The sequence below is a fragment of the Syngnathus floridae genome, chromosome 3 (assembly GCF_059516105.1).
Source record: "Syngnathus floridae isolate MCC-2025c chromosome 3, RoL_Sflo_1.0, whole genome shotgun sequence".
Lineage (NCBI taxonomy): Eukaryota > Metazoa > Chordata > Actinopteri > Syngnathiformes > Syngnathidae > Syngnathus > Syngnathus floridae.
Window position 1 is genome coordinate 18,467,631 of NC_142415.1, and position 27,621 is coordinate 18,495,251.

The 27,621-nt window shown below is 45.9% G+C and overlaps 6 protein-coding genes and 2 long non-coding RNA genes across 14 annotated transcripts; 4 read left to right on the top strand and 4 right to left on the bottom strand.

Moving 5' to 3' along the window:
- Positions 1 to 96: 96 nt before the first annotated feature.
- On the bottom strand, positions 97 to 4,118 carry LOC148400917 (microfibril-associated glycoprotein 4-like). Of its 2 annotated transcripts, none has more exons than XM_088372191.1 (10): positions 3,924 to 4,118; positions 3,658 to 3,722; positions 3,413 to 3,476; positions 3,218 to 3,309; positions 2,291 to 2,441; positions 1,915 to 2,158; positions 1,599 to 1,735; positions 1,329 to 1,425; positions 1,055 to 1,237; positions 97 to 943 (listed from the first exon to the last, which is right to left on the bottom strand). In XM_088372191.1, the coding sequence occupies exons 1-10, from the start codon at positions 3,942 to 3,944 to the stop codon at positions 696 to 698; spliced, it is 1,302 nt and encodes a 433-aa protein (XP_088228317.1). In that variant the 5' UTR covers positions 3,945 to 4,118; the 3' UTR covers positions 97 to 695. The 2 variants fall into 2 exon arrangements, with proteins under 2 accessions (XP_088228317.1, XP_088228316.1); XM_088372190.1 differs by having other exon boundaries at positions 1,915 to 2,233; positions 3,924 to 4,113.
- Positions 3,041 to 5,210, top strand: LOC148400918 (uncharacterized). Its single transcript, XR_015857777.1, has 2 exons — positions 3,041 to 4,596; positions 4,682 to 5,210. It is a non-coding gene; the product is annotated as an uncharacterized LOC148400918 (long non-coding RNA).
- On the bottom strand, positions 5,050 to 6,549 carry cnep1r1 (CTD nuclear envelope phosphatase 1 regulatory subunit 1). 2 transcript variants are annotated; one of them, XM_088372199.1, is made up of 6 exons: positions 6,296 to 6,459; positions 5,945 to 6,016; positions 5,806 to 5,879; positions 5,537 to 5,646; positions 5,401 to 5,455; positions 5,050 to 5,328 (listed from the first exon to the last, which is right to left on the bottom strand). In XM_088372199.1, the coding sequence occupies exons 1-6, from the start codon at positions 6,318 to 6,320 to the stop codon at positions 5,287 to 5,289; spliced, it is 378 nt and encodes a 125-aa protein (XP_088228325.1). In that variant the 5' UTR covers positions 6,321 to 6,459; the 3' UTR covers positions 5,050 to 5,286. The 2 variants fall into 2 exon arrangements, with proteins under 2 accessions (XP_088228325.1, XP_088228324.1); XM_088372198.1 differs by having other exon boundaries at positions 5,401 to 5,646; positions 6,296 to 6,549.
- A 422-nt stretch (positions 6,550 to 6,971) lies between these two features.
- LOC148400920 (uncharacterized) lies at positions 6,972 to 8,834 on the bottom strand. 2 transcript variants are annotated; one of them, XR_015857776.1, is made up of 3 exons: positions 7,738 to 8,834; positions 7,500 to 7,652; positions 6,972 to 7,372 (listed from the first exon to the last, which is right to left on the bottom strand). It is a non-coding gene; the product is annotated as an uncharacterized LOC148400920 (long non-coding RNA). The 2 variants fall into 2 exon arrangements; XR_015857775.1 differs by having other exon boundaries at positions 6,972 to 7,652.
- On the top strand, positions 8,236 to 12,113 carry LOC148400921 (microfibril-associated glycoprotein 4-like). Of its 2 annotated transcripts, none has more exons than XM_088372194.1 (10): positions 8,236 to 8,410; positions 8,612 to 8,676; positions 8,858 to 8,921; positions 9,024 to 9,115; positions 9,447 to 9,597; positions 9,730 to 9,898; positions 10,085 to 10,221; positions 10,397 to 10,493; positions 10,576 to 10,758; positions 10,870 to 12,113. In XM_088372194.1, the coding sequence occupies exons 1-10, from the start codon at positions 8,390 to 8,392 to the stop codon at positions 11,127 to 11,129; spliced, it is 1,239 nt and encodes a 412-aa protein (XP_088228320.1). In that variant the 5' UTR covers positions 8,236 to 8,389; the 3' UTR covers positions 11,130 to 12,113. The 2 variants fall into 2 exon arrangements, with proteins under 2 accessions (XP_088228320.1, XP_088228319.1); XM_088372193.1 differs by having other exon boundaries at positions 8,238 to 8,410; positions 9,655 to 9,898.
- On the bottom strand, positions 11,833 to 13,704 carry LOC148400922 (arylamine N-acetyltransferase, pineal gland isozyme NAT-10-like). Its single transcript, XM_088372197.1, has 2 exons — positions 13,563 to 13,704; positions 11,833 to 13,159 (listed from the first exon to the last, which is right to left on the bottom strand). Exon 2 carries the CDS (start codon positions 13,152 to 13,154, stop codon positions 12,282 to 12,284), a length of 873 nt encoding a protein of 290 aa, XP_088228323.1. The 5' UTR covers positions 13,155 to 13,159; positions 13,563 to 13,704; the 3' UTR covers positions 11,833 to 12,281.
- A 171-nt stretch (positions 13,705 to 13,875) lies between these two features.
- Positions 13,876 to 16,442, top strand: sdr42e1 (short chain dehydrogenase/reductase family 42E, member 1). 2 transcript variants are annotated; one of them, XM_088372195.1, is made up of 3 exons: positions 13,876 to 13,943; positions 14,256 to 14,326; positions 14,781 to 16,442. In XM_088372195.1, the coding sequence occupies exons 2-3, from the start codon at positions 14,265 to 14,267 to the stop codon at positions 15,877 to 15,879; spliced, it is 1,161 nt and encodes a 386-aa protein (XP_088228321.1). In that variant the 5' UTR covers positions 13,876 to 13,943; positions 14,256 to 14,264; the 3' UTR covers positions 15,880 to 16,442. The 2 variants fall into 2 exon arrangements, with proteins under 2 accessions (XP_088228321.1, XP_088228322.1); XM_088372196.1 differs by having other exon boundaries at positions 13,889 to 14,045.
- Positions 16,443 to 16,704: 262 nt separating this feature from the next.
- Positions 16,705 to 27,523, top strand: wtip (WT1 interacting protein). 2 transcript variants are annotated; one of them, XM_088372188.1, is made up of 9 exons: positions 16,705 to 16,989; positions 17,078 to 18,507; positions 20,322 to 20,423; positions 24,425 to 24,492; positions 25,072 to 25,134; positions 25,332 to 25,462; positions 25,570 to 25,621; positions 25,686 to 25,754; positions 25,830 to 27,523. In XM_088372188.1, exons 2-9 carry the CDS (start codon positions 17,238 to 17,240, stop codon positions 25,980 to 25,982), a joined length of 1,908 nt encoding a protein of 635 aa, XP_088228314.1. In that variant the 5' UTR covers positions 16,705 to 16,989; positions 17,078 to 17,237; the 3' UTR covers positions 25,983 to 27,523. The 2 variants fall into 2 exon arrangements, with proteins under 2 accessions (XP_088228314.1, XP_088228313.1); XM_088372187.1 differs by having other exon boundaries at positions 16,705 to 18,507.
- Positions 27,524 to 27,621: the final 98 nt, after the last annotated feature.

A 27,621-nucleotide genomic window follows, 5' to 3' on the forward strand; every position in this document is an offset into this window, starting at 1 on the left:
TCTCTATTGAGATTGCTGACCTTTGAGCTGCCATAGATAATACTGGACTTTTAAAAAGTAATTATTTAACTCTCATAAAGACTGTACACGAAAAAATATAAAACAGTCGTATATTTATTAAGTATGCAGTTTAAAAAAAATAATTCAGTTGAAGTAGGTTCTGGCTAGCTAAACTTGAACAACAGATTGATAGCTATGCCTTGATAATAGTACATGTATTTACAATGCAGTCATTTTGTTCCCTAATAAGAACAGCTCCCATGTTTCATTTATTTTTGTAATATCGTGTTGATAAAAGTTTCCATTTAGATTCCTTCGTTTTGCTTCATGTTAACATCAAGAAGTGTATGTATTTATATCTACGCATAACATGACAGTGTTCCCGAAAGCTTTTTAAAAAATGCAAAAACAAGGTAAAGTTTTACAGACAACCTGACTCCATTTTTAACCGATTCAATCTTTTAGTGTACAGGTTTGCCATGAACAATACGTTTTAATAGCGACATTTACTCCACGCCAAGGTGAGGTAATCGGATTTCAATTTCGTGGAAACGTCTGGTAAGTGTCCAACTTTACACGTCTATAACTAGACGTCGATTATTTTAATGTTTTAAAATTGGACCTAGCGTCTAAACGCAGGCGGATTTTAGCCGAGGCCCAGCGCATACGGTTCCGAGGCTAAACGGGCTCAAAGCTTACTTGTTTTTTTTGGGCGCGGGCCGGACCTTCATCTCAATGAATGTAATGCAGCCGTAGTGACAGTACGCCCAGTAGATTGTACTGTCACCGTCAGAGCAATCGGCTAGGCCATAGTAGAATCCGTTCGGGGAGAAGGACAAACCGTTGTAGTGCCACCATGCACCATGATAACTGGTAAAGTGATCCTTTGGCTTGAGGTCATAGGTTCTGAACCTCACCCCAGAATCGTCGCTGAAGACTTTGCCTGCAAAGCACACAAACTTGCTTTTGATTTCGTGCAGGCTCCGCCGCTCACGCTGCAAGGCAGCGGCGGCGACGCCTCTTGAGTGTGCGCGGTGCCGGTCAAAGTCGCTACCTGTGGATCTCGAGTCCCACCCGGTTACACGCAGCGGGTAGCCGTTGTTCTCGGGGTTGAGCGAGTTTAGGCCCACTGAAAAGTCGTCGTAGCCAGCCCAGCATTCATGGCCATTAGATGTTTTTACGTCCACCCGGAACTGGTAACCGGCCGAGCCCGTCAGAGCGTGGAGGTTCCGCAGGCCTGAAAACGCACAAGGGAGGGGGGGGGCTGCAAGACTTGTCTTTTGGGTGGCTATGTGTGTAAGCATGTGTTGTGTGCTTGTCCTTCAGACCTAGCCAGTGGTCTCCTGTAATATCTCCAAAGCCATCTCGATATTCGTCCCAAGTACGATGGAAATCAACAGTGCCATCCATTCTCCTCTGGAACACCTAGACACACACACATATCAGCCTGCCTGACAGCTTGAGGTCTGCTGTTTGCAAATTAGCATGATTGGCCAACTTGGACATTCAAACATTGAAGAAAAGTGCCAAGCTTATTGGTGAACGCATCACAACGGGAACTTTGGGTTGTTGGTTTTTTGGGGGGGTCAAGCACTTACGGTCCAGCCTCCCCCGTGCAAGGTTATGACGCAGTAAACCTTGAAGCTGTTGGACCCGGGGTGGATGGTATACACTCCATCTTGGATATTTCCCGCCGCCTTGACCTCACTGCAGTCTCTGGGCTTGAGCACGAGAGCTGAAGCGAGTAAAGCGCGAGAGAGTGAGAGCGCAAAATGGACACACGCTTCAAATAAACTCGAAGCGCTCGCTGTATTGAATATATGAATTGATATTTTCAACCGTGAGAGGAATAAAAATGCAAAGACCAGTACGAGGCGTTTGACCAAGTAGGAGTACTTACACCGGCTTGCTTACCTTTGAGTTGCTCGCTCTGACGGCTCAGACTGTCTAACTCCTTCCGCAGCAAGGCCAAAGCATCCGTGAAAACCAAAGTGAAGTTGCGGAACCCCGCGTGTTCCTCTGACAGCTCGCGCTGAATCTCCTTAAACTCTTTGCCGTTGCTCACATTCAGCGCCTGCAGCGTCTGTGCCAAAACCTCGTTGTCGTCGTGCATCTCCTTCCACTTTTTGCCGTTGCTCACGTTCAACGCCTGCAGCGTCTGTGCCAAAACCTCGTTGTCGTCGTGCATCTCCTTCCACTTTTTGCCGTTGCTCACGTTCAACGCCTGCAGCGTCTGTGCCAAAAACTCGTTGACGCCGTGCATCTCCTTCCACTCTTTGCTCGCGCTCACCTCTTGTACGAGCGACGAGGCGTCCGGCGCCTTCCGGCAGCGGCAGGCCAAGTCGGTACAGTTGGGGTCAAGGAAGTTGCCGGGGTCTTCGCCCAAGACCACCTGCGACGCGGTCACCACCGAGTCCGACTCTTTGAAGACGACACGGACCCTTGGAACACAGAGTTACCCGTTGTAATAATAAAATAAATAAATAATGTTTATTTATTATTTATTCATCACTCTTATTTATTCATGGTTTGTGCCTTCTTGTTTTGTTTTCTTGTGTCGTTTACTTGTATGTACATTGTGAACTGTCTTGTCATCGTGGGATAGTGGGAACGTAATTTCGATCTCTAAAGAGTTCATCATAAATTTGAGTTGATTATGTATTTATATTTCATGGCCGTTAGGTCATTATCAAAGTCAAAGTCTGCTTTATTGTCAATTTCTTCACATGCCAAGACACACAAAGAGATCGAAATTACGTTCCCGTTATCCCACGGTGACAAGACATAGTACACAATATAAAGAAAACATCAAGAACAAGAAAACAACACAAAAAAGTAAAAACAAGAAGGCACGAACAATGAATAAATAAGTGATGAATAAATAAGAAATAAACAACATAATAAATAAGAGGAGGACTAAATGCTAGGATTATAATTTGCATTCATGATTGATTGTTCAGTCAAGCAGGTCAAATGATGCGCCTGTATCTTTAAGAAAGTCGAGGCTCAAGGCCCATGATGTGTAGAAACTTGTGTGGATGGATATGAGGAGAGTGACAGGAGCACACGTTTTTCTCTGACCGTCTTGATTGTGCCTTTAAAGTCAGATATGGTTCGTTACGGACGCGTGGAAAATGTGTGCTTTTTTCCTCTTTTGAGAATAAACCTTTAAAAATCAACAAACGTGAAGGACACACTTTTTTGTGCGCGCGTGTACCTGGTGATCCAGTAGATGATGATGACTGTTAGCATGAGGACCGCTACCCCGAGGACCATCGGGAGGGCATGGCGAAGGAACTTCCAGCGTTTCTGGGGGGCAAAGCAGGTCAGGGCGGCGGATCCCGACGGAGCGCTCGGCTGCCCGACGAAGCGTTGGGACTGACGAGGTCGATCGAAAATCAGTGCCGGGTACCTTGAGCCCAAGCAGCTTCTCGGTGCTCTTGTTCATCCGGGCCCATTTGTCGTTTAGCATCGAACTGAACACACAAACAAGGAGAAGGGATGGAAAAGACAGGGAGAAGACCGAGCAAAGTCGAAAGAGGACGGCTCCAAGCGTCAGACTTTGCTCTCGCGTGCTGCTGCTGGTGATGGTGGTGGTGGTCTCCTTCACTCCTATCCACTTGGACCAATGCAAAACAAACTGATAAAGTGACTTACTTGTCTGCCTGGCCGGCGTCCTCAGACACAGTCGGTCCTTCTGACACGTTGGCGGGGGTCTCGGGCTTCCGAGGTGCGTCCGAGAGCAAAGAATGCAAAGTTAGTATACACGTGCATTCACACGGGCACCTTCTATTGTTCTCCTCCCTTGCCAATTAGGTTCCCATTTGCTTTGATGATTGCAAATTTGATTTGAGTGATTGTGTGCTGACTTTGAGACTCGGACTTGGCAAAGAAAAGCACATATGTCAACGTGAGCGGCGCACCTGCACCACAACGAGCTCCATCCGGGCGGTCCGGTCAGCGTTCACGGCAGAAGCAGAGCTTGGTACTGGGCGGTTGGAAGTCCAAGTGAGCCTTCCGAGTCACCGGCTGTATGATAATATTTATGGCCCGCACGCAAACTCCAAAGCTACAGCAGACTTGACGCAGGGCACATCCTGCCCCTTTGCTGTCATTACAAAGGGCCTGATGATGTTGCCTGCTGAGGGAACGGGACGGAACGGGACGCCGAGTCTTTTCGAAAAGGACTTCTGGTACAATGTGAAAATTCTCATTCAACTCTTTGACAAGTTCGCAGACTTTGAAGCAACTCGGACGTGACGTTGAGTCTTTTCGAAAAGGCCTTCTGGTACAAGGTGGAAATTCATGTTCAAGCCTTCCTTCTCTGAGAATAGACTTGGAAAGCACTTGGAAGCTCACCTCATTTATTTGAGTTTAAGATCAGGGGATGTTTGAGAATATTTGTCATTTTTCACATGTCCTGAGTGTTGTTAGTCACCTAAATGTTGAACAGAGGCTGTGATGTACCAAAGTCAAATTCCTTGTTTGGCACGCTCAAACATGGCGAATAAAAACTCTTGAATCTTGAATCAAATCAAGATTCATTCATTCATTCACAGAGTGGTGATTGACGAGAAGCCATTCACCTTTTTCGAGGTACCGAACCCAAACAGTTTCATGTGCGCAATCACCCAACCCCTCGTTAGTGAAAACGAAAAAATTGTTTTTTTCCAAATTCAAGACATAGATGTCGTGGGTGTTGTCGCAACTGTGGGAGCCGCCTCCGGGAAGGTGCGACCGTTCCGTCTCATGGATAAAGAAGAACTTCCGGATTCTGAAGAAGACGGACAGGAGGCCGGAGATTCTCAATTCGGAGTTCGCCAATTCCTTTCATACATCCATGTTTCCCTCAACCTACACTTTACACTATTTTTGTGGAGTTTCTTACATACATTCCTTTCAATTAACACAATCTTCCACCTTCTTCCTACTTTTCTTTCATGCCTCCTTTTTTCCTCACCTTCCATAACAGCCTTGTTTCCTTCATTTCATACTAGTCCTATAATGAAACAGAAAGACTATAATAGTCTTAAAGTAATACACAAGACATTTTCCTACATGGTATTATTTATTAAGTAAATAGTTTTAAAAAAATAGAAACATTTACATAAAATACACAATTAACACAACACACAGAAGTACTGTTAGGAGAAATTGAGCAGCTTCAACATAAGCACAGCTACAAAATGGCCGTGTCGCTTCCCTCTCTGTCTTTTTGACAAAATGTCATCACCACGATGACATCAATGTCGCCTCGACGCCTTCGGATCGCCCACAATCGAACACTCATTGGATGTTTGGCCGCGGCTTGAGTATAAGCTTCCCCGTCTGCAAAGAGCCACAAATAACAAAAACATCAAATAAGCGGGAAAACGTGCAAATATATGCATATTGACTCACATCATCACAGGACATGTTGTATTCCGCTAAAACTGTACGACACCTGGCGGCTATGCTGTGGATGAAAAGGGTCAAGGAAGAATGTGATAACCACCCGAGAGAGAAACAAACAAAAGGGGAAGGTTTATAAGGATACATTGACGGCGCCACCACTCGCTTGTGTATCCCAGCAAAGAAGAGTGCGATAAGCGTGATGCAGCTGATGGTGAAAAAGGGGTGATTCCACAGCGATGAAAAGAACGACACCTGCGGGGCGGCAACAACTTTACTGACACCGTTTGCTAACATGATGAGCTCATGATTTTTCTCCCATTTTTATAAAGCTGCTGCCCTGTTTGGATCGAAAATGTACCTTGTTTTTTCTTCCATAATATCGCCCCTTTAAAAGATGAACTTGATGCATACCTTCTGTGTATCAGGGTCTATCAACCAGTTCCATGCCCCGGTGGCTGTGCAGACGGACACGACGATCAAAATCACTGAGGAAAAAAAAAGCATTATTATTATTAGATATAATCATATGTATATATTTTGCCTGACTTACTTCGCCACCTGCCAGTTGCAGGTTGTAAACAGGAGACATATTCTGTCAGTCTTCTCTCAAAGGCTTTCAGGTCTGAGGGAGGAATGATACAGTCACCGAGATTAGTATTTATTAGAATTCCGAGTCAAGCACATAAATGTCAGTGGATTGTGTGCACATCTGGGTTGCCCGAGCTAACAGGTTAGCCACAATGCTACATGCTAACGTCGGAGCGAAACGAGTCGGTTTAACTTCGGCGTCGCGTTTGCTCTCATGTCTTCGTCAGATATCAACATTCAATAAGTGGTAACTAAATAGGCCGCTGTCTAAAACTGCTCACTGTTGAATAAAAGGTATTTTATTGCGTCTTACCCTCGGCCTGCTCCAGCGAGTTCATGTCTATTAGTCAAAGTCACGTGGCGGGCAGCCGGCTGTGGGATGTACCGTTCGCTTCGCTTCGCGTGAAAGACAGGCCGAATCGACCAATCAACATCAATTGTTTGTCGCTTGATTGGTTGTTTGAGCGCGATAAAGCCCCGCCTTTTTATCGCTCTGGTCCAATCATCAAACTCGTTGTAGTTCCAAATCTCGACGCTCGACGTCACTGTTTGACAATGCTGGGAAAAAGAAAAGAAAATAATGCCAATAATTCAATACAATAATAACAAAAATAGAACTGTGTTGTAAAATATGAAAATAAAACATAATAATAGCGAATGTAGGAAATAAATTATCTTCAAGTGTAATAAAGCCGAAAGTGAAACACATTAACACATATAGTGCATGATGTGATGACGTGTGTCTTTATCGGGCTTGGTTTGTGACGTCACGAGCCCGTCGCGCTGAGAGCGCCTCATCCATGCTTGTTGCAAGTTTTTTCATTTTGGATTTGTGTGCTCACTACTGAAAGTGCATTAGAGACATCACTTCTGAGAATATTAGTAGTTTCAGTACTTGTATTTACCTTTAATTATAATACTATGAATACTGTATAATAAAGTGATCCTTTGCAGATTCCAAGCATTTAAAATACTTTTGAAGCATCGGAAACAAGCAAGCAATCCTTTTTATTCATAAATGTTTCCAATAAAAAAAAAATGCAATTCCACATCTGTGTTTATACTACAATGCCTAAAACCTACATCATAGCAATTAAAAAAAACTTTTAATTGTCCATATAGAAGGGTGACTGCTTTATTGTTTTGTTTTGTTGTTTGTAAGAAATAAAAATATTTTGTGGACCCCTGAGTTGAGCTCTCCTGACCCCAGTTTGAGAATCACTGCTTCAGTGGGTGTCATTAAATTGGTTGTTCACAGGCTGTAGTTTGTTAGGCAAACGGATGTTGAACTTGTCTCTCAGGAGGCTCTCTATCTCCTCACCGGGCACATCCATCAGGTCGACCTGGAAGGTGACTTCACTGTAGGTCTAGCCGATCAGGGCCCGGAAGCCTGTTGGCATTTGGAGGGAGCAGAGCGACTTGGTAACAAAGAGTGAGGAAGGGTCCGTCTGGAGACCGTTGCTGACGTCCATGAAATATTCAGCGGTGCGGGGCGTCAAGTTAAAGCTCCTGTTTACCAGATTAGAATTGGCGAACTCCGAATTGAGAATCTCCGGCCTCCTGTCCGTCTTCTTCAGAATCCAGAAGTTCTTCTTTATCCATGAGACGGAACGGTCGCACCTTCCCGGAGGCGGCTCCCACAGTTGCGACAACACCCACGACATCTATGTCTTGAATTTGGAAAAAAACAATTTTTTCGTTTTCACTAACGAGGGGTTGGGTGATTGCGCACATGAAACTGTTTGGGTTCGGTACCTCGAAAAAGGTGAATGGCTTCTCGTCAATCACCACTCTGTGAATGAATGAATGAATCTTGATTTGATTCAAGATTCAAGAGTTTTTATTCGCCATGTTTGAGCGTGCCAAACAAGGAATTTGACTTTGGTACATCACAGCCTCTGTTCAACATTTAGGTGACTAACAACACTCAGGACATGTGAAAAATGACAAATATTCTCAAACATCCCCTGATCTTAAACTCAAATAAATGAGGTGAGCTTCCAAGTGCTTTCCAAGTCTATTCTCAGAGAAGGAAGGCTTGAACATGAATTTCCACCTTGTACCAGAAGGCCTTTTCGAAAAGACTCAACGTCACGTCCGAGTTGCTTCAAAGTCTGCGAACTTGTCAAAGAGTTGAATGAGAATTTTCACATTGTACCAGAAGTCCTTTTCGAAAAGACTCGGCGACCCGTTCCGTCCCGTTCCCTCAGCAGGCAACATCATCAGGCCCTTTGTAATGACAGCAAAGGGGCAGGATGTGCCCTGCGTCAAGTCTGCTGTAGCTTTGGAGTTTGCGTGCGGGCCATAAATATTATCATACAGCCGGTGACTCGGAAGGCTCACTTGGACTTCCAACCGCCCAGTACCAAGCTCTGCTTCTGCCGTGAACGCTGACCGGACCGCCCGGATGGAGCTCGTCGCGGTGCAGGTGCGCCGCTCACGTTGACATATGTGCTTTTCTTTGCCAAGTCCGAGTCTCAAAGTCAGCACACAATCACTCAAATCAAATTTGCAATCATCAAAGCAAATGGGAACCTAATTGGCAAGGGAGGAGAACAATAGAAGGTGCCCGTGTGTATGCACGTGTATACTAACTTTGCATTCTTTGCTCTCGGACGCACCTCGGAAGCCCGAGACCCTCGCCAACGTGTCAGAAGGACCGACTGTGTCTGAGGACGCCGGCCAGGCAGACAAGTAAGTCACTTTATCAGTTTGTTTTGCATTGGTCCAAGTGGATAGGAGTGAAGGAGACCACCACCACCATCACCAGCAGCAGCACGCGAGAGCAAAGTCTGACGCTTGGAGCCGTCCTCTTTCGACTTTGCTCGGTCTTCTCCCTGTCTTTTCCATCCCTTCTCCTTGTTTGTGTGTTCAGTTCGATGCTAAACGACAACTGGGCCCGGATGAACAAGAGGACCAAGAAGCTCCTCGGGCCCAAGGTACCCGCACTGATTTTTGATCGACCTCGTCAGTCCCAATGCTTCGTCGGGCAGCCGAGCGCTCCGTCGGGATCCGCCGCCCTGACCTGCTTTGCCCCACAGAAACGCTGGAAGTTCCTTCGCCATGCCCTCCCGATGGTCCTCGGGGTAGTGGTCCTCCTGCTAACAGTCATCATCATCTACTGGATCACCAGGTACACGCGCGCACAAAAAAGTCTGTCCTTCACGTTTGTTGATTTTTAAAGGTTTATTCTCAAAAGAGGAAAAAAGCATACATTTTCCACGCGTCCGTAACGAACCATATCTGAATTTAAAGGCACAATCAACACGGTGAGAGAAAAACGTGTGCTCCTGTGACTCGCCTCATGAAATATGAATACATAATCAACTCAAATTTATGATGAACTCTGTATCAATCATACATTCGCAAAACAACAAAAACTGACCCCGTTTTCTGGCTGGCTCCCATTTTCAAGCCAGCAGTTGTGAAGTTGCGAAGGGCAACGTGTAACTCTGTGTTCCAAGGGTCCGCGTCGTCTTCAAAGAGTCGGACACGGTATTGACCGAGTCACAGGCGATCTTGGGCGACGACCCCGGCAACTTCCTGGACCCCAACTGTACCGACTTGGCCTGCCGCCCCCGGAAGGCGCCGGACGCCTCGTCGCTCGTACAAGAGGTGAGCGCGAGCAAAGAGTGGAAGGAGATGCACGGCAACAACGAGGTTTTGGCACAGACCCTGCAGGCGTTGAACATGAGCAACGGCAAAAAGTGGAAGGAGATGCACGACGACAACGAGGTTTTGGCACAGACGCTGCAGGCGCTGAATGTGAGCAACGGCAAAGAGTTTAAGGAGATTCAGCGCGAGCTGTCAGAGGAACACGCGGGATTCCGCAACTTCACTTCGGTTTTCACCGATGCTTTGGCCTTTCTGCGGAAGGAGTTAGACGGTCTGAGCCGTCAGAACGAACAACTCAAAGGTAAGCAAGCCGGTGTAAGAACTCCTACTTGGTCAAATGATCCACACCTCGTACTGGTCTTTGCATTTTTATTCCTCTCACGGTTGAAAATATCAATTCATATATTCAGTACAGCGAGCGCTTCGAGTTTATTTGAAGCGTGTGTCCATTTTGCGCTCTCACTCTCTCGCGCTTTACTCGCTTCAGCTCTCGTGCTCAAGCCCAGAGACTGCAGTGAGGTCAAGGCGGCGGGGAATTTTCAAGATGGGGTCTATACCATCTACCCTGGGTCCAACAGCTTCAAGGTTTACTGCGTCATGACCTTGCACGGGGGAGGCTGGACCGTAAGTGCTTGACCCCCCCAAAAAACCAACAACCCAAAGTTCCCGTTGTGATGCGTTCACCAATAAGCTTGGCGCTTTTCTTCAATGTTTGAATGTCCAAGTTGGCCAATCATGCTAATTTGCAAACAGTAGACCTCAAGCTGTCAGGCAGGCTGATATGTGTGTGTGTGTCCAGGTGTTCCAGAGGAGAAAGGATGGCTCTGTTAATTTCAAGCGTGCTTGGGACGCATATCGAGATGGCTTTGGAGATATTACAGGAGAGCACTGGCTAGGTCTGAAGGACAGGCACACAACACATGCTTATACACATAGCCACCCAAAAGACAAGTCTTGCCCCCCTTTGTGCGTTTTCAGGCCTGCGGAACCTCCACGCTCTGACGGGCTTGGCCGGTTACCAGGTCCGGGTGGACGCAAAAACATCTAAGGGCCATGAATGCTGGGCTGTCTACGACAACTTTTCAGTGGGCCTAAATTCGCTCAACCCCGAGAACGACGGCTACCCGCTGCATGTAACCGGGTGGGACTCGAGATCCAAAGGTAGCGACTCTGACCGGCACCGCGCACACGCAAGAGGCGTCGCCGCCGCTTCCTTGCAGAGTGAGCGGCGGAGCCTCCACGAGATCAAAAGCAAGTTTGTGTGCTTTGCAGGCTATTTCACACAACCTGATGAGAGGTTCAGCACCTACGACCGCGACCAAGACAAAAATGAGAAAATAAATCTGGCCAATAAGTATGGTGGATGGTGGCACGAAAAATTTGGTGGTGACTTCCACCCAAACGCAGTCTACTATCAAGCAGCCGGTTTCCGTGGCAATGAGCACGATAGACTCTACTGGCTGAGCTGTAACTACGACTGCATTACATTCATGGAGATGAAGGTCCGGCCCGCGCCCAAAAAAAACAAGTAAGCTTTGAGCCCGTTTAGCCTCGGAACCGTATGCGCTGGGCCTCGGCTAAAATCCGCCTGCGTTTAGACGCTAGGTCCAATCTTAAAACATTAAAATAATCGACGTCTAGTTATAGATGTGTAAAGTTGGACACTTGCCAGACGTTTCCACGAAATTGAAATCCGATTACCTAACCTTGACGTGGAGTAAATGTCGCTATTAAAACGTTTTGTTCATGGCAAACCTGTATACTAAAAGATTGAGTTGGTTAAAAATGGAGTCAGGTTCTCTTTAAAACCTTACCTTGTTTTTGCATTTTTTAAAAAGCTTTCAGGAACACTGTCATGTTATGCGTGGGTATAAATACATACACTTCTTGATGTTAACATGAAGCAAAGCTTTTATCAACACGTGCGTGCTTAAATAATGTCGACACGATATTACGAAAATTAATGAAACATGGGAGCTATTCTTATTAGGGAACAAAATGACTGCATTGTAAATACATGTACATACATCTTCTGAAAACAAAGATTGACTCGTCCGTCAGGCACCACCTATTGTAGACTTTCCCATGACTCTGTAAACCACAGGTGTCAAACTCAAGGCCCGGGGGCCAGATACGGCCCGCCACATCATTTTATGTGGCCCGCGGAGACGAATTGTGCATCAAATTCGTGTGTCATTACTAGAATTGCAAATTGTATTCACTTTTAATAGTATCTTTTTTTTTTTAAATTATTTGACCAGTTTTTACTTGTCTGATTTGAAACTGAGTTATTTGTCAGTTTGTTTTGGAGCTTTTACTGTATGAGGTGCTCATACATTTATTTGGGTTGACAGTCATAATGGCCCTCGGAAAGAAACTATAACTACAATGCGGCCGGCCAAAAAAAATGAGTTTGACACCCCTGCTGTAAACAATCATGAATCAATAAAGACTGAGCAGAACTCTGTCATTACTCTGTAAACTATTTGGAATCAATAAAGTCTGATCTCAACTAACTATGTTTTTATTTATTTTTATTAAGTATTTTTAAGTGTTCAAACTTCTAATTGTCCATATAGAAGGGTGACTGCTTTATTGTTTTGTTTTGTTCCTTGTAAGAAAGAAAAAAAAATTTGTGGACCCCCGAGTTGAGCTCTCTTGACCCCAGTTTGAGAATGATTGCTTCAGAGGGTGTACTTAAAGTGGTTGTTCACAGGCTGTAGTTTGTTAGGCAAACAGATGTTGAACTTGTCTCTCAGGAGGCTCTCTATCTCCTCACCGGGCACATCCTTCATATCATAGACATCCACGCCCCGGTCGACCTGGAAGGTGACCTCACTGTAGGTCCAGCCGATCAGGGCCCGGAAGCCTGTTGCCGTTTGCAGCGAGCAAATCGACTTGTTTACAAACAGCGAGGAAGGGTCCGTCTGGAGATTGTTGCTGACGTCCATAAAATATTCAGCGGTGCGGGGCGTCAAGTTGAAGCAGTATAAACTCCTCTTCAGATGACTGTTTACCAGATTAGAATTGGCGAACTCCGGATTGAGAATCTCTGGCTTCCTGTTCGTCTTCTCCAGAATCCAGAAGTCTTCTTTATCCATGAGACGGAACGTGCCGGGCGGCTGGACCTGCAGCTTCCCGGAGGCGAGCTCTAGAGGCTCCCACAGTTGCGACGACACCCCGAAGCTGACGTCTTCTATGTAGGGCTTCCCGTCAATCACCACCCTGTTAATGAGGTGAGCTTCCAAGGTGGAAAAGTCACCAGTGGTGCGGTTGAACACCCTGGCGGCCAACACAGCGACGTCATAGCCCATTTCTGCGAGCACCCAGGACAGCAGGAAATTGTTCTCCATACACCAGCCACCACGACCCTGACGGACTATCTTGTCGAAGATGACTTCCAGATTCATGATGATTTTCCCGCCGCAATGTATGTCGAGGTTTTCGAAGGGGATGGACATGATGTGCTGTTTGTGGATCAGCTTCAGCGTGGCGAGATCGGCTTTGTCATACGTGCCCCGGAACCCGATTCTTTGGAAGTACTCCTCAAGGTTCATCTTGGCTGCAATAAAAAGCACTTGACATGAATCCTTGACTGTGGATGACCACAGATACAATGACTTTGGAGGTTACAAGTCTGAGGATGATGTTAACATTAAATTATATATGGCCACCCTCTGCAAACCAACAGATAAAAATTGCAGTGGTGGTTATTAGCATTAATTACCAGCAATAAAAGTGATGCCATATTAACATTGCTTCTATGGAAACACCGTAGATTTGATTACATCAAACATCACATGTGTGTTTAATGTTTAAAAGAAAACTTTCGATGTTCGAGAACTTGAGAAGTTGCGCCAACGTTCTCTGCTCATTTTGACCACGTCAGCATTTCAGTTCACGGCTTTAATAAACCGTCGTGCTACGCAGAATATTTATTCTTTATTTTCAGAAAGTCATCTTACCTCACAGTTTGGACTTTACGCCGGTATATGTGGATATGATTGTAGTTGCACAAAGTATTGAGAGAGTTGCAGTGGGCGCGGCCAAGGTGAAGCGCCCAACCAAAAACATAACATCCGCTTTTGCTTTTCAAAATAAATAGTCTGTTCATCTGAAACAAGTACTGTACGCGAACTTTACTTCCTGGTGTGTGTCGTTTCTTTTTTAAACTCTTATATTTTGTCGTATTTGTTACACCGTTTTGCCTATTGCGTCACATTATTGTTGGACATTATATTACACATTATATGTACATCTGTTTACGGTTTCGCCACTTTTCTTCCTCCGAAACTTACGTCACAGCGGAAGACGTCATCTCGCCGCTGCCTCTCAAGCAAACCGGTGTGGGTAGTAAGGGTTACTATTCACTAAACGTGGTTTTCTAGTTTACTTTCTAATTGTTTTGCCTCGTGTTCACTATAAGGTCGGCGCTGCTAATTTGGGAGGTACAGAATTATTTTATTTGTTTCGCAGCCAATGCTACACGGTTGAACTTGCAACGTTTTGCTAGCAAGAGACGAGCAATAACTATGCTTGCTATGCTCAGGAGCGTCTACGTAAAATTAACATGACCGTAAAGGCTTCCTATATCTTTGTTATATTTTGCACTTATTTGTCTGCCATGTGTTTAAAACGCCTTGTTTTGTGTTCTTAAGACTCTCGTGATGGAAATTGCACGCGCGGAAACATGCTTGATAACAGGAGGCTGTGGATACTTCGGTTATCGGTAAGACGTGTTTTCAACCTTTTTTTTTTTTTTTTTGCTCTTATAAATAAAATCCATTGGACGTAAAGTTCTTCTTGTTTCTTATTCTCCTGATCTTTTTTTTTGTAAGTTGGTTACAAGTCGTACTGGTCCAGTACTCACCACAAGATGGCGCCACCATGTCTTTTAAAGCTTAAATGGTTACAGGTAGCTCAAATCAATCGATGTTTATACATACAGGAGTAAATGTAATTTTGAAAATGTAATGAAAGTCAACGGTTTTACATTACAAAAAAAACTATGAAGGTTCAAATAATTATGAATAAATTATTGACACAATCATTTACATTGTTGTTTTTTTAATCCATTTTCAAGAAATGATTATTTATGATGTATTTCGACTAACTTTTTTACTGTTGTGTTGGAAATGACCTGCACACTAACGATTTATCAATGCGTCGACCTCCCACCACAGCCTGGCGGCTCATCTGCATAAGAACGGTGCCAAAGTCATCCTGTTTGACGTCATCCCTCCGAAAAGTGACGTGTTGGAGGGATTTACGTTTGTCCAAGGAGATATCCGAAGCTATGAGCAAGTGGTGAGTGCCGTTTCGGGCGTGGACTGCGTGTACCATGTGGCCTCCTACGGCATGTCCGGCCGGGAGCAGCTAAAGCGGCGTCGCATTGAGGAGGTGAACGTGGATGGCACCCGGAACGTCCTGGACGCCTGCATTCAGTGTGGTGTACCGCGACTTGTTTACACCAGCACTTTCAACGTGGTCTTCGGAGGTCAGGAGATACGCAACGGAGATGAGAACCTCCCGTATCTGCCGCTCCATCTCCACCCGGACCACTATTCCCGGACTAAATCCATTGCGGAGATGGCTGTCCTCAAAGCTAACGGGACAGCGCTTAAGGACGGTTCCGGGGTGCTGAGGACGTGCGCCCTGCGCCCGGCCGGAATCTACGGGCCCGGGGAGCAGAGGCACCTCCCCAGGATCGTGGGCTACATCGAGAAAGGGATCTTCAGCTTTGTCTATGGGAAAGCCAGCAGTTTGGTGGAATTCGTCCACGTGGACAATCTGGTGTCGGCGCATGTGCTCGCCGCAGAAGCGCTGACCGCCCAGAAGCTTCACCGTGCTGCTGGACAGGCCTACTTCATTTCTGACAGCCGCCCTGTCAATAACTTTGAGTTCTTCAGACCCCTGGTGGAAGGTTTGGGGTACCCTTTCCCAACGCTGCGCCTCCCCGTTACCTTGGTTTACTTTGCCGCCTTCCTCATTGAAACCGTCCACCGCCTGGTGGCACCGCTCTACGATTTCCAGCCACTGCTGACGCGAACCGAGGTCTACAAGACGGGCGTGACGCACTACTTCAGCACGGCCAAGGCCGAGGGCCAGCTGGGTTATCGGCCCGAGGAATATGACCTGGATGAGGTGGTCCATTGGTTCCGGAGCAGGGGACACGGGAGGAAGCGGCAAAGCTCCCGCGCCGGTCAGCTGGTAGTGAACGTTTTGGTTGTTGCTGCTTTTATGGCAACCTTGCTCTCTTTTCTACCAGTTGCCGGCAACTGATGTAAGGGAACTTCACAGGAAACATATCGGTAAATTCTTTTTACGCTAAATGAGAAAAGAACCATTTTTGAGAAACAAACAAGCTTTGTCTTTTTTTTTTTTTTTTTACACTTTCCTCCATATTTGCATCAAGCTAATCCAATTGCACTTTTGCAATGTTTTGGCCTTGGTATTTTATTGAGTGCAGAATATCACAGCTATCCAACTTTAGCTATTTGCTTGCGATGTTACAACCCAGCTTCACCCCACACGAAGCTGGCTGGCCGACATCCACTCGAATGTGTTCTTGCAGAAGATGAGGAGAATGACGATAGCATGAGTCAAGTAATGTGAACCGAGAAGAAGAATTAAACTGTTCCTTCTAAATGTGCCGTAATCGCCAAAGGATCTTGGCTGTTAAAAAAAAAAAAGGCGTTTGTTTACATTCAATGATTTGTTGTATTGTTTATTTGGATTCTTATGTGATATTTTTACACTCTTTGCTTTGAGGAAATAAAAATGTCAAACCAATCAGCATGCCAGCCAGGGATATCTACGATGAATAAAACTCCACTTCCCCTGTATGCTAAAGTTCAATGTAAATGTTGCTCGATTTTTTTTTTTTTTAAATAATTTATGCACAGCACTTTGTCACAACCGCGGTTGTTGATGCAGTCTAGAAATAAAAGCGGAGTTGTCACAGGCGGCCGGATTAAAAGCTTTCTTGGGCCGCCATATGTCCCCCGGGCCTCATGTTGACCTACACCCCCCTGCTCCACGCTGTTGTGTCGGAGGGCCGGCAGCCCCTCGCTGAGTTGGTCGCGATCATTGTTCCTCCGCAGCATTAACCACATTCCATAGGGGCGCAGCGCATCCCGTCTCCATCCCCCGCATTCCTTCGGCGCGAACGAGTCCCCCCTAGATCCCTCTTTGGAAAACCACATTTCTGCTTCCGTTTTCACTCTTCAACTTCTTTGTGACGTCTTTTCTTCTACCTCCCCCTCTCATATTCTCATTCTCGTTGGTTCATCTCTAGTCCCCGCTCACTTTGTGGTCCGCGTAGGGAGAAATGTAAGACGGCCAAACTCCAACCGGAGAGGTGAAATTCCTCCGCGCAGCGCGCCATTGACTGTAAGGACCTTTCAACTTAAAAAAAAAAAAACTCAAGTTGACAAACCGTCGGCGAGGTAGCGCGGATAAAATACTTTTTTTTCTGCAGGCGCCGTAGGAGCGGAGAGGACGGACATGCGGCTCACGACGACGCGGAAAAACACCTTAGCGCCACCGCGTTTGGATTTTTCGCCGTGTTTGGTGCCTTCCGAATGAACCCCGCTAGTGGTCCGCGCTAACTTGTTCCGGACTACAAAAACAACAACAACATGGACCACTACCAGCACGACGTGGCTCTTCGTGCCGGCCAAATGATGGACGAGCTTTCCCTGTACGACGCTTACCGCCGCCAGGACGCCGCGGGAAGGAATTTGGACTCGACGGCGACCGCGCTCCGGCAGCAGCATCACACCGTGGAGAACTTCACATCGGCGAACAAAGTCTACAACGCGGCTCCGGTGCGTCCGGTTCAATGCGGCCGGACTGTCCCTGTGGATTTCTGCACCCCGCAAAGGGAGGCGGGCTACGCCGAGGAGGGCTGCTGCAAGTCCGAGGTGGCGCTGCCCTGCTACACCGGCGCCACTGAGAGGCAACGGCGTTACTCGCTCGAAGTGCACCGGTACAGCACCGGCTCCGCGTTCGACGCCCTCCACAAGCCCTTGCCTCTGCCGGGCAACAGGTCCAACAGCGTGTGCATGGACGGTCGGCACCACAGCCCGCGTTCCAGCCTGGCGTCCTCCTCCGTCTCCTCGCAGGAGCAGAGCAAGCACGCCAGCCCCCGAGCAAGCCTGGTGGTGGCGGTACCCGGCCTGGCGCACTGCGAGGGCTCCAGCGTCCTGAGCCCCAGGTCCAGTTACGCGAGCACGGCCAGCGACACCAGCAAACACTCTAGCCCCAGGACCAGTCTGAACAGTTGCGACTGCTGCAGCAAGCCCAGCAGCAACCGGACCAGCGGCATCAGCATGGGATACGACCAGAGGCACGCCAGCCCCAGGTCCAGCACTGCCAGCCAGTACTCCTTCACCACCAGCCCCAGTCCAAGGTCCAGCTACTCGGACTCGCGCTACGGACCCCACGTCAGGGACGATTTCGAGGGGGGCGCTCCGCTGGTGGCTAGCCCCAGGTCCAGCATCTGCAGCCAGGATGGCAGTGCCAGAGCTCCCGTTTGCGTGCTCAGTCCCCGCTCCAGCATCTCCAGTCACAGCTCAAGGAGCTCCCGCAGCTCCAGGGGTTCCATGAGCACCTACCCAGACCTTCAGCTGCCCTCGCCCAGGGCCTCCATGCTGGGGGGACATGACGAGTCGCTCCTGCAGGAGCTGGGGGACCCCAACGGCGTGCACCCGCGCCTCCACGTCCAGGAGCATCCCTTGCCCCTCGAAGTGACCTCCAAAACGCCCACGGCGGGCCAGAGGTTCAAGCTGCCTTATCAAGTGACCCCGAGCCGGGAAAGCGGGCCCAGTCAGGCCGAGAGGCGGCTGGAGGCGCTCACCTTGGAGTTGGAGAAGGAGTTGGAGATGCATATGAAGAAAGAGTACTTTGGTAGGTGCTTGCTTGTGTGCTGGGAACACATAATTATGTTCTTGATCTGACAATGTGGAAGTTTGGCCTTTGGTTTCCATTGTCAAAAGTTGTCATCTTGTTTATTGTGATGGTGGAAGATCTGTAGATCAACAGCTGGTGCAATACAGGCTGCAAATGAAGCCCCCACCCCAAAGCCCTTCATTAGTCTAGTCAGCGTGGACAACAGTCAAGTCTGCTCACCTGGCCTGGTCAAACATTATATCAAGACTTTTGATTAACTTTCTCAGAAGAAGCATTCCTTGAACAATATCGCCATGCAACTGCTGTTCTGTATTTGAGTGCAAAGGTGCAGGAAAGGAATGTAGTTTATTTTTAACCCTAACCCTAACCCCCCGCCTCTGGTCGAACACTCAACATCCTGTGCTTGCCACACGGATGCCTTGCGAAATGGGCACGCAAGGGATTTGACTTCCTGTTTTGTTGATTTTATTTTAAATGCTACACTCCCGGACATCCTCATTGTCTTGTTAAACACTAAGCAACATGTTTGTCCTTGCAACCAGTGGGTATTTTTACAGAAATTCACAAGCAGCTAATCCAGCGATGAATAACAACACACCTTGGACTCAAGGTTAAAGCCTCATAAAATAGGTCTGTTGTAAATACAGTAAATTGGAATAAAGCGCATTATCGGAAATACATACATAGAAGATAATTGATTTCAGACCGATCGCAAAATCGATCCAAATTACCCCCCAGAACAATAAGAGATCATTAAAAAAAAAAATGATATCCCCGTTTATAAAATGACTTTGATTGCATGAAATGAATGACACTTTTTTTTTCTCCTAATTTTTTAGTTCCTGATGATATCGGCCAATGTTCCAAGTTCCGATACCGTGAAATAAGCCAGGTATCGGTATAGATACCGACTGATACCGTATCGGTACTCGCTCATCCCTATTTGTTGATTTCATCTTTGATGTAAAAATGTGAGCAGCACAACTCCTTAAAAATCAATTATTATTGAAGCGGAACATTTATTGGTCCGTTCATGGATAAAACACTTGTTGCGAAATATCTCTAAACTGGAGTCTATTAAATAGAATATCTCTAAACTGGAGTATGTTAAATATAATGTATGATATCAACATCAACAAAGTGGTTTGTTAGTGGTTCTTTGTTTAAACTTCCTTATCTATATAGATTTTAAAAAAAAAACAGGAAACATGGGGAAACCGTAGAAGTGTGTAATAAAGCGAGGAAGGTCGACTTTTCAAAGAGGAAGTAATCATTAAAGCAAAACGTGTGTACTTTTATGATCTAATATAAGCAAAGTGTATCCGTGGCAAGTTTTTATTTTTTTTATACAGCTTGATTTTCATTCTACTAACATTAAGCTTTTTTTTTTTTTTTTGGGGTGGTGGCTGGACGCATTCTAAGTAAACATTTAATCGACATTTTTATCTGTATTTTGTTCAAGCCGTTGCTTATAAAAGGATTCAAAGATCAATGAGGAAGATATTGAATGATAAGATTTCAAAAAAGAATGTCCTGATTTTTTTCACATTTATTTATTAAATTTCTTTTTGCCCAATTGGGGGCGGGGGCAGTCGAGCACCCGTCGACTCGGTGACCCCGGACTGACCCCGACCAGGCTTTGATCTCGCAGTCCCTGAGGAATGTCACCTCAGTCTTGTGAAGCTACTGTTGCCTCCAAATACTTTTTTTTTTCCTTCTATACCACAAGGTCAATGTGTTTGTCCTCACCTGGGTGTGTCCACTCTGCTCATCCTTTAAATCAAGGCATCGTCCGTGTTCTTTTTCTCCAGGTATCTGCATTAAATGCGGCAAAGGCGTGTACGGAGCCAGCCAAGCCTGCCAGGCCATGGGGAATCTTTATCACACCAACTGCTTCACCTGCTGCTCCTGCGGTGAGTGGAGAGATGGAGAACAATCATGCCGATAAAACGGGCCACAAAGTGCAATAGTGTTGCCGGCGTGTCGAGTGGACCCAACACATCCACATTTGCCGTTGCCATAGTGACCGATGGGATCGTGCTTCGATGCGCTCGCCCGTATGCTGTGTGTGTGTGTGAGAATTCTTTTCATATTTATGCTTATCCAGGAAGCGTGTGTCTTAAGACACTGCTAATTTTAGCATTTATGTCTGTAGATATATTTTATAAATTATGCTCTGGTGCCAAATTTTATTTTAGATAGCAATCATATTGAGCCAGGTCATTTAAAAAAAAGCAATTCACTAAAAAGGACTAATTAATTGAATTTAAAAAAAATATATATAAAAAAAGACTAACTTTTTAAACTTACAGTGTAAGCGAGTATAAATTCTACGTAAAAAATAAAATAGAAAACATGTATACAGGTCATTTAAAAAAAAAGCAATTATCTAAAAAGGACTAATTAATTGAATTTAAAAAAAAAAAAAATATATATATATATATATAAAAAGACTAACTTTTTAAACTTACAGTGTAAGCCAGTATAAATTCTACGTAAAAAAATAAAATAGAAAACATGTATAAGTTGCTTTGAAGTCCAATTTTGGGTTAAAAACAGACCAAGAATAGTTGGTATAATAACTCAGCGACCCGTCGATCATTAAAATCAAATCATGTTATTAAAGTCTACCCACAGCTCTTGTCATTCATTTTCCAAATAACTCCGAAAATGTCAACTCGGTCTTTGTTCCGCGTCCAAAAATTCCTTATCATCACTCCCCCCCGGCTTGCCGCTTTGCAAATTCCTCCACTTTCCCAAATTCCGCTGACATTATTTGTCTTTGAGGCTGTAATGAAATCTCCAATTCAGTGTGTAGAGTGAATGTGTGTGCGGTATGGACGTTCCTGTCACCCGACCCCCCCTCCAAGGGGGGGGGGGGAAGATGTCGGGAGAAAGCCTTTTAGCCAGGTTGCTCCCATTCATACGTCTGCTCGGCACGGATACTGATCCGCCTCTGGAAGCGCGGCCCGATAAATTTACACGAAACCAAAGCTGCAGACTTTCCTGTTTATTGTGTAGGCAACCGTGTCCGGTTGCTGAGATTGTGGGATTTTTGGACCGGGCCGCAACCGAGGCGAGAATTAGCGAGTGGTGCTTGTTTGAAGCTTGGCAGGACACAGATGGTTTATGGCTCATGTAAACGCTTCTGATGTATGATTTGACCTCAAGTTGAATGGGAATGTTTTCTTTTAAGCGGCAGCCTTGTCATAACACCCTCCAGTGATAAATCCGTGTGACTGTATTTTTTTTTTTTAAGGGGGGGGGGCTTTCTTTTGATTTTTCTTGTTGCCCGGACAGCTTGGGCTTTGTTTAACCATGAATAATTGAGCTCTCCTTTTGGCTCACTCCCATGGTTCCACCCTTTTTTTTTTTTTTCATAAAATGGCCAAGAATGTCAAAAAAATAAATACATAACCACTGGAGCCTTCCCGGAGGACCTCACTCGGATAATCAGGGAATGTAACCCCAAAAAAAAATGGCCGCCTCTCCACCGTTAGCTTTGTGAGGATACACGGCTAATATTGCTAATGCTAATATTTTTTTAACGCCAAGAATGTGCCATTAAGTGTTTGTTCAAGGTCAAGGTTCTTGTCCACAGTTTATTTCTTTTCGAACAAGCAAGTGTTGCAACTTTACACCCACTCTCCGATTATTATTATTTTCCGCGGGACTTCTCTCCATGGCCCCAGATGCGCAGACTATCACTTGCTTATACAGAAGCGATAACTCATTCCTATTCCAATCATAATATCAGCTTAAAAAAAACAAACAAACAATCATACTTACCAGACGGCGGCAGAACAGGAAACTGAGGACAAAAGTCCAGAATGCCCAATGTTTGTATCACATTATTAGAAACTAAGATAAGGTTAAACACAATAACTTTCTCAAATGAAAGAAATTTTGGTGCCTGTTTTTTTTTTTCTCTTTCATTCTCATTGAAATCACTCCAAATAGTTTTGTCCTGTTTATTCCAAATGAGGCGTTTTGATTCGGTTCGCACCGCTAACTCGACGCTAACGGCAATGTTAGGCTATGGTTTTCTAATAGTGCCAGAAAGAGATAAGGTTGGGAATGTTGATATGCGGTATCACGATTAAAAGTACAAAACTATTCTGGGACTTTTTCATTCGTTCTCGATTATGCTCCGATTAGAACGTCGGATAAGACGGGAGTGGAATGTTGTTTGGTTCTGACACTTCCCCTGAAGGGTGTGGCGACAATTAGCCTATGGTAGGGTTCTTTAAGGGCAAGGAAGCTAATATCAAACTTTACATCAAAATAGCCTCAGACTTATAAATGATCACGTTATCAATGAAATAAAATCCACTTTTAATACTTTGCTTGCCGGATTGCAGAAAATGCAGCTGGTGCTTTGCACCTTTGCTTGGTTTGTCTGCCGACAAAAGGCCGGAGGAGAGAGGGGGGCAAACAGGCATCCCCCCCCGCCCCCCTCCACCCCATCTTCCCCCTATGCTCGTTCGGGGGCGGGTTTGAATGGGACCAGCTAGTGACCTCAGGCAGAAGGAATGTCCCCGTTTGCTCAGTCGACCCGCGTCAACGTCGGGGCCCTTTTGTGTCCACCACCTCCCAGACTCCCAGAAACCTTGCAACCCCCCCCCCCCCTATAATCTCACTCTTCCTGCAAGGTTAGGCCTTTTGAGGACGCGAGGGTGGCTTCCTCCCTCTGCGCTGGCTAGAAATGCTAATTGCTCTTCAGTCTGCTCCGTCTTAAAAGTCTCACCTATTGTGTGCGCGGCATTCCTGGGCTCCTCGACCCATTCGTGTGGGTGTTAACATATGACCGTCTCCCGGCGTCGCGCTGACGTTTGAAATATAGCAATTGCATAAATTTCACTGTTAAACCAGGGGAGCTTTTTAGTCATCAAACCAACGGTGGCCCGGGACAACAATTAAATCCCGACTAACGCTGCAGATTTACGAGTCGCGACATTGCCCGGGGGGGGGGCGAGTGAAGTCATCGTGCTGCCGCAGAGACGCGGCGCGGCGTTAAATGAATTCGAAAGGGGGTGGGGGCAAGCCCCGAAAGATGCGGGGTGGGCACAAGCGGCCTGTTCCACATCCCCCCCCCCTCCCCTTTAGATCGGACTCATGAATCAAGACTCGATCGTGGGAATTTAGCTCAACCTCAGAGCAAAATGAAGTTGTTCAATAATGTAGCGCTATTTAGAAGCAATAATAATAATAAAAAAGAAACTTTTCAAACAGTCAAGCTCTTTAGATTGACCATATTGAAAACACACACCTTTTCCAGCCTGTTGTAACTACTTTTTTTTTTCCCTAACAGACTGCCTCCATGTGTCGTCCATATTTGATTGGCTACGCTAAAAGCATCACAATTTAGGAATTTGTAATGACAAATGTTCAGGATTTTTTTTTATGGGTTACACAAAATGGCTTCAAAGCCTCCCCAACATCCTTTTGCATGTCAACGATGGATTTCCTGTCGACGTTCGGCTATTACCGGCGTGTTTTTCAGCAGCTCGCACAATGCACGGAAGAGGAGGAGGATAGGGTGTGTGTGTCTGTGTTGTTTTTTGGAGGGGTGTGCGGTCAGTGGGGGTATGTAGAGCAGTTTTCTGTATTGATCGTGAATGGAATCCTATTGAGATCAGTGGTCAGAGTAATTAAATCGATGTGGGCCGCTTCGGGCCGGACCGTCTGCTCTACGCCCGAGCTGCTTTTGCCACTGTTTAAAATAGACCCACATGGGTATGTTTTTAAGAAAATGTGTGCGTTCAAAGGTTTTACCTGTAAAGTAAAATGTCTTCAAATGAAGGAAAAAAAAAGACATATTTGACCTTTTTCCCACAGATATAAACCGAGACAAGCAACAGTAATAAGTACAACCTTGAGTCGCAGTACTTTGAATACTTTTTTTTCTTTTTAGGGAGGAGGTTGCGAGGTAAAGCCTTCTATAACGTCAACGGGAAGGTCTACTGCGAGGAAGACTTTTTGGTAAGTCACTTGTTCTGTCAACCTGCTGCTGGTCATTTTCAACGTTCAGACATACAGTAATAATATCAGAATATAATCATAGAATATAAATAAATATAGTATAAAATTATATATAAAATAAGACTATAAAATATGTAATAGAATAGAATACAGGAAAAGCTGGCATTTTATTTCTTTTTATATTTTGATTTATAAAATGTGTATATATTATATAAATATTATGAATATATATATATAATTCTGAAAATGTGATATATATATATTCTGAAACTGTGATTTATCCCCTTGGGATACCAAAGCTGACATGGACACTGCCGTTAAAGTCTCCCCCCCTCCCCCATCCAATTAACTCAAATTACCCTACTTCCCTGAGGAGATTAATTAGCTTGCCTCTCTTGTGGAGGTCGATGACAGATGGTGTGGAGATGCACACACATCCTCAATGACATCTTTTACAACCGTTGTGAACATCTTGGGCTACATCCAGATCATTGGCCCACTAATTCACAAATAAACCTCCAGCAGCAGCACAAAAGTCACAACGAGGCGACTAAGTCTTGCCTCTGATTTCTCTCCCAGTATTCTGGTTTCCAGCAGACGGCCGAGAAGTGCTTTGTGTGTGGCCACCTCATCATGGAGATGGTAAGCTAAGTGACGTTAGCAAAGACGTGAATAGCGGTGAGACTATTTTACGGTTTACATTTGAAACTGTGGTGTGATCATTTCGGTCAGGATCGTTTTGATAGAAAAGACCAAATAGCAGCCAAGATTTGATAGCTTCTTGGTTTCCGCGGCTTGAGTCCAAAGTGGTAACATCCTTCTTATGTGTGATGGTGAAGATCCTCCAGGCGCTGGGCAAGTCCTACCATCCAGGCTGTTTCCGCTGTGTGGTGTGTAAAGAAGGTCTGGACGGGGTGCCCTTCACTGTGGACGTGGAGAACAACATCTACTGTGTCAAAGACTACCACACGTAAGGACAACTGGGATTTGATTTTGGTTTTTTTTTTACATTTCAAATTTTCATTAGTTTTCATGAACTATAATAACCTTGCTTGATGGTCCCTTTTCCAATGACAGGGTTTTTGCTCCCAAATGTTCCTCCTGCAACCAGCCCATTCTCCCAGCTCAGGTAACCAAAGCCCTTTTGGAGATGTTTGTCAAACATCTAACACCTCCTGGGTTTTTCTCCTCAGGGCTCAGAGGAGACCATTCGGGTTGTGTCGATGGATAAGGACTACCATGTGCAATGTTACCACTGTGAGGTGAGGTCACACTCCCACGCACTGACGCGTAGCTTGACTGTTAGCGTGTCATCGCTCGGTTTTCGCTTCCACCAGGACTGCGGGCTCCAGCTCAACGACGAGGAGGGTCACCGTTGTTACCCTCTGGATGGCCACCTGCTGTGTCACGGTTGCCACATCCGCCGACTGCAGTCCCAGGTTCCGGGGCCGCCGTCCCCCAACTACCCGCTCCACGTCACCGAGCTGTGAAGGGAAGGTGGGGGGGGGGTTGCTAACCCCCACCTGCTCCCCCCCTCCCCGCGTGGCCCGCCCTCGCAGGTACACAGTTGGGTTGAAGTGCCCGGGTCGGGGATTCACCAGCGCTGGCTGGACCGGTCAGTCCCGATGTCGTGCCATCAACCTGCTTTGAGATGTGAAGGCAAAGTGGGAGGCGACCCCCCACCCCTCCACCTGTAAACCCCGAGGTGGCCGGAGATGCCGACCTCCCCCGCCCTCTCAGAGTCCATCTTTTTTTCTGCCCACCTTTCCTGTGACCCCGGCAACATTTTCACCTGCGGGGTGAAACTTCTTTGCTCACCTCCACCCTCGCGGGATGGAGTCACTTTGCTGCTCCCACCCACCAATGAGGTTGGTTTCACTTCATTCATTCCTCTAAATAAATAACTGCCGCTCAGAGGGGCCACCGCTGGCCGGAGGGGATAAACCCAACGCGGCCATGTTGTGCCTTTCGAGCGCGATCCTGGCGTAGCCGCTAACACCGAGATGGCGCTAACGCCCAGTAAGCCAACCTTGCCGTTAACAGAAAAGACCTCCAGAGAATCATTGTATGCTCACAAAAGACGAGGCTGTGAAGTGTTGCTGTCCTTGCGTCATTTCAATGCGAATCAAAGACCAGGAAGTGGTTCGTCAAAGACTTTTAAAGCCCGGAGCTGCTGGTTCCGCCCGAGTTTTTCCAAAGGAGTTGTTTCCGCTGTTTCTGATGGGTGGCGCTAATGAGCTTGGAGTTTTTTTGGTTTTTTTTTGATTGGCACTTTTCCCCCACCTCCAACTTACAGTTTGTGCACCGGTGGCAGGACCACTATGAGCACCCGGCTGTGGTTGCGGGGCAGCACAGAAAGCCCACCCTTGATTTCTTTTGGCCTCCCTGGTATGAATAATGAATACAGTATATCCAAAATTATGAATGCTGTTCAATTTTTAAGGTCCACTTTGATGAAATTTAGCTGGGAAACAAATTTCAAGCCATTATTGAAAGGAGGAAAAAAAAAAACTCATTTAAAGGCAGGTCTTTGATGGTAACTTCCTTGGCTGAGGTCCCGCTCAATACTACTGACTCGATTGTGTCCATAAAGAACACACTGACCACGACTAACTTGACGCGAATGTAACGCAAATGATTGTTTTGACCCGACATCGCCTTCCCTTCATTCACCTTTATTGTTATTATTATGATGATTATTTAAAACAGTACTAGCACACGCCTAGCATCCCTTGTACATAAAGAGTCTAGTTTTGTATTTTTTCTCACACGGGAAAGAGAGGAGACGGCTTCTCCTCCGACTGGTTAGTTGCCATAAAGCACATGTCACATGATCTTTTCTATCTCAATTGTTATTATTATTACCTAGATGGTTCATAAAAAAAAAATTAAAAAAAGACTAGAGCTATTTATCTAAACATGGGGAAAGAGAGAAATTATTTAATGTATTAAAATCAAATCAGGATGTATCTTTTTAACTGTAGAGGACATAATCTGTTATTCAATAAAGTGGTTTTGTAGCTAACTACAACAGTCTTGTCGTTGAGATGGTTGGAAAAAATACGTAGCACAGAAATCTCCAACATAATATTTATATGAGCTTATACTGTGAATATTATTCAAAACCGG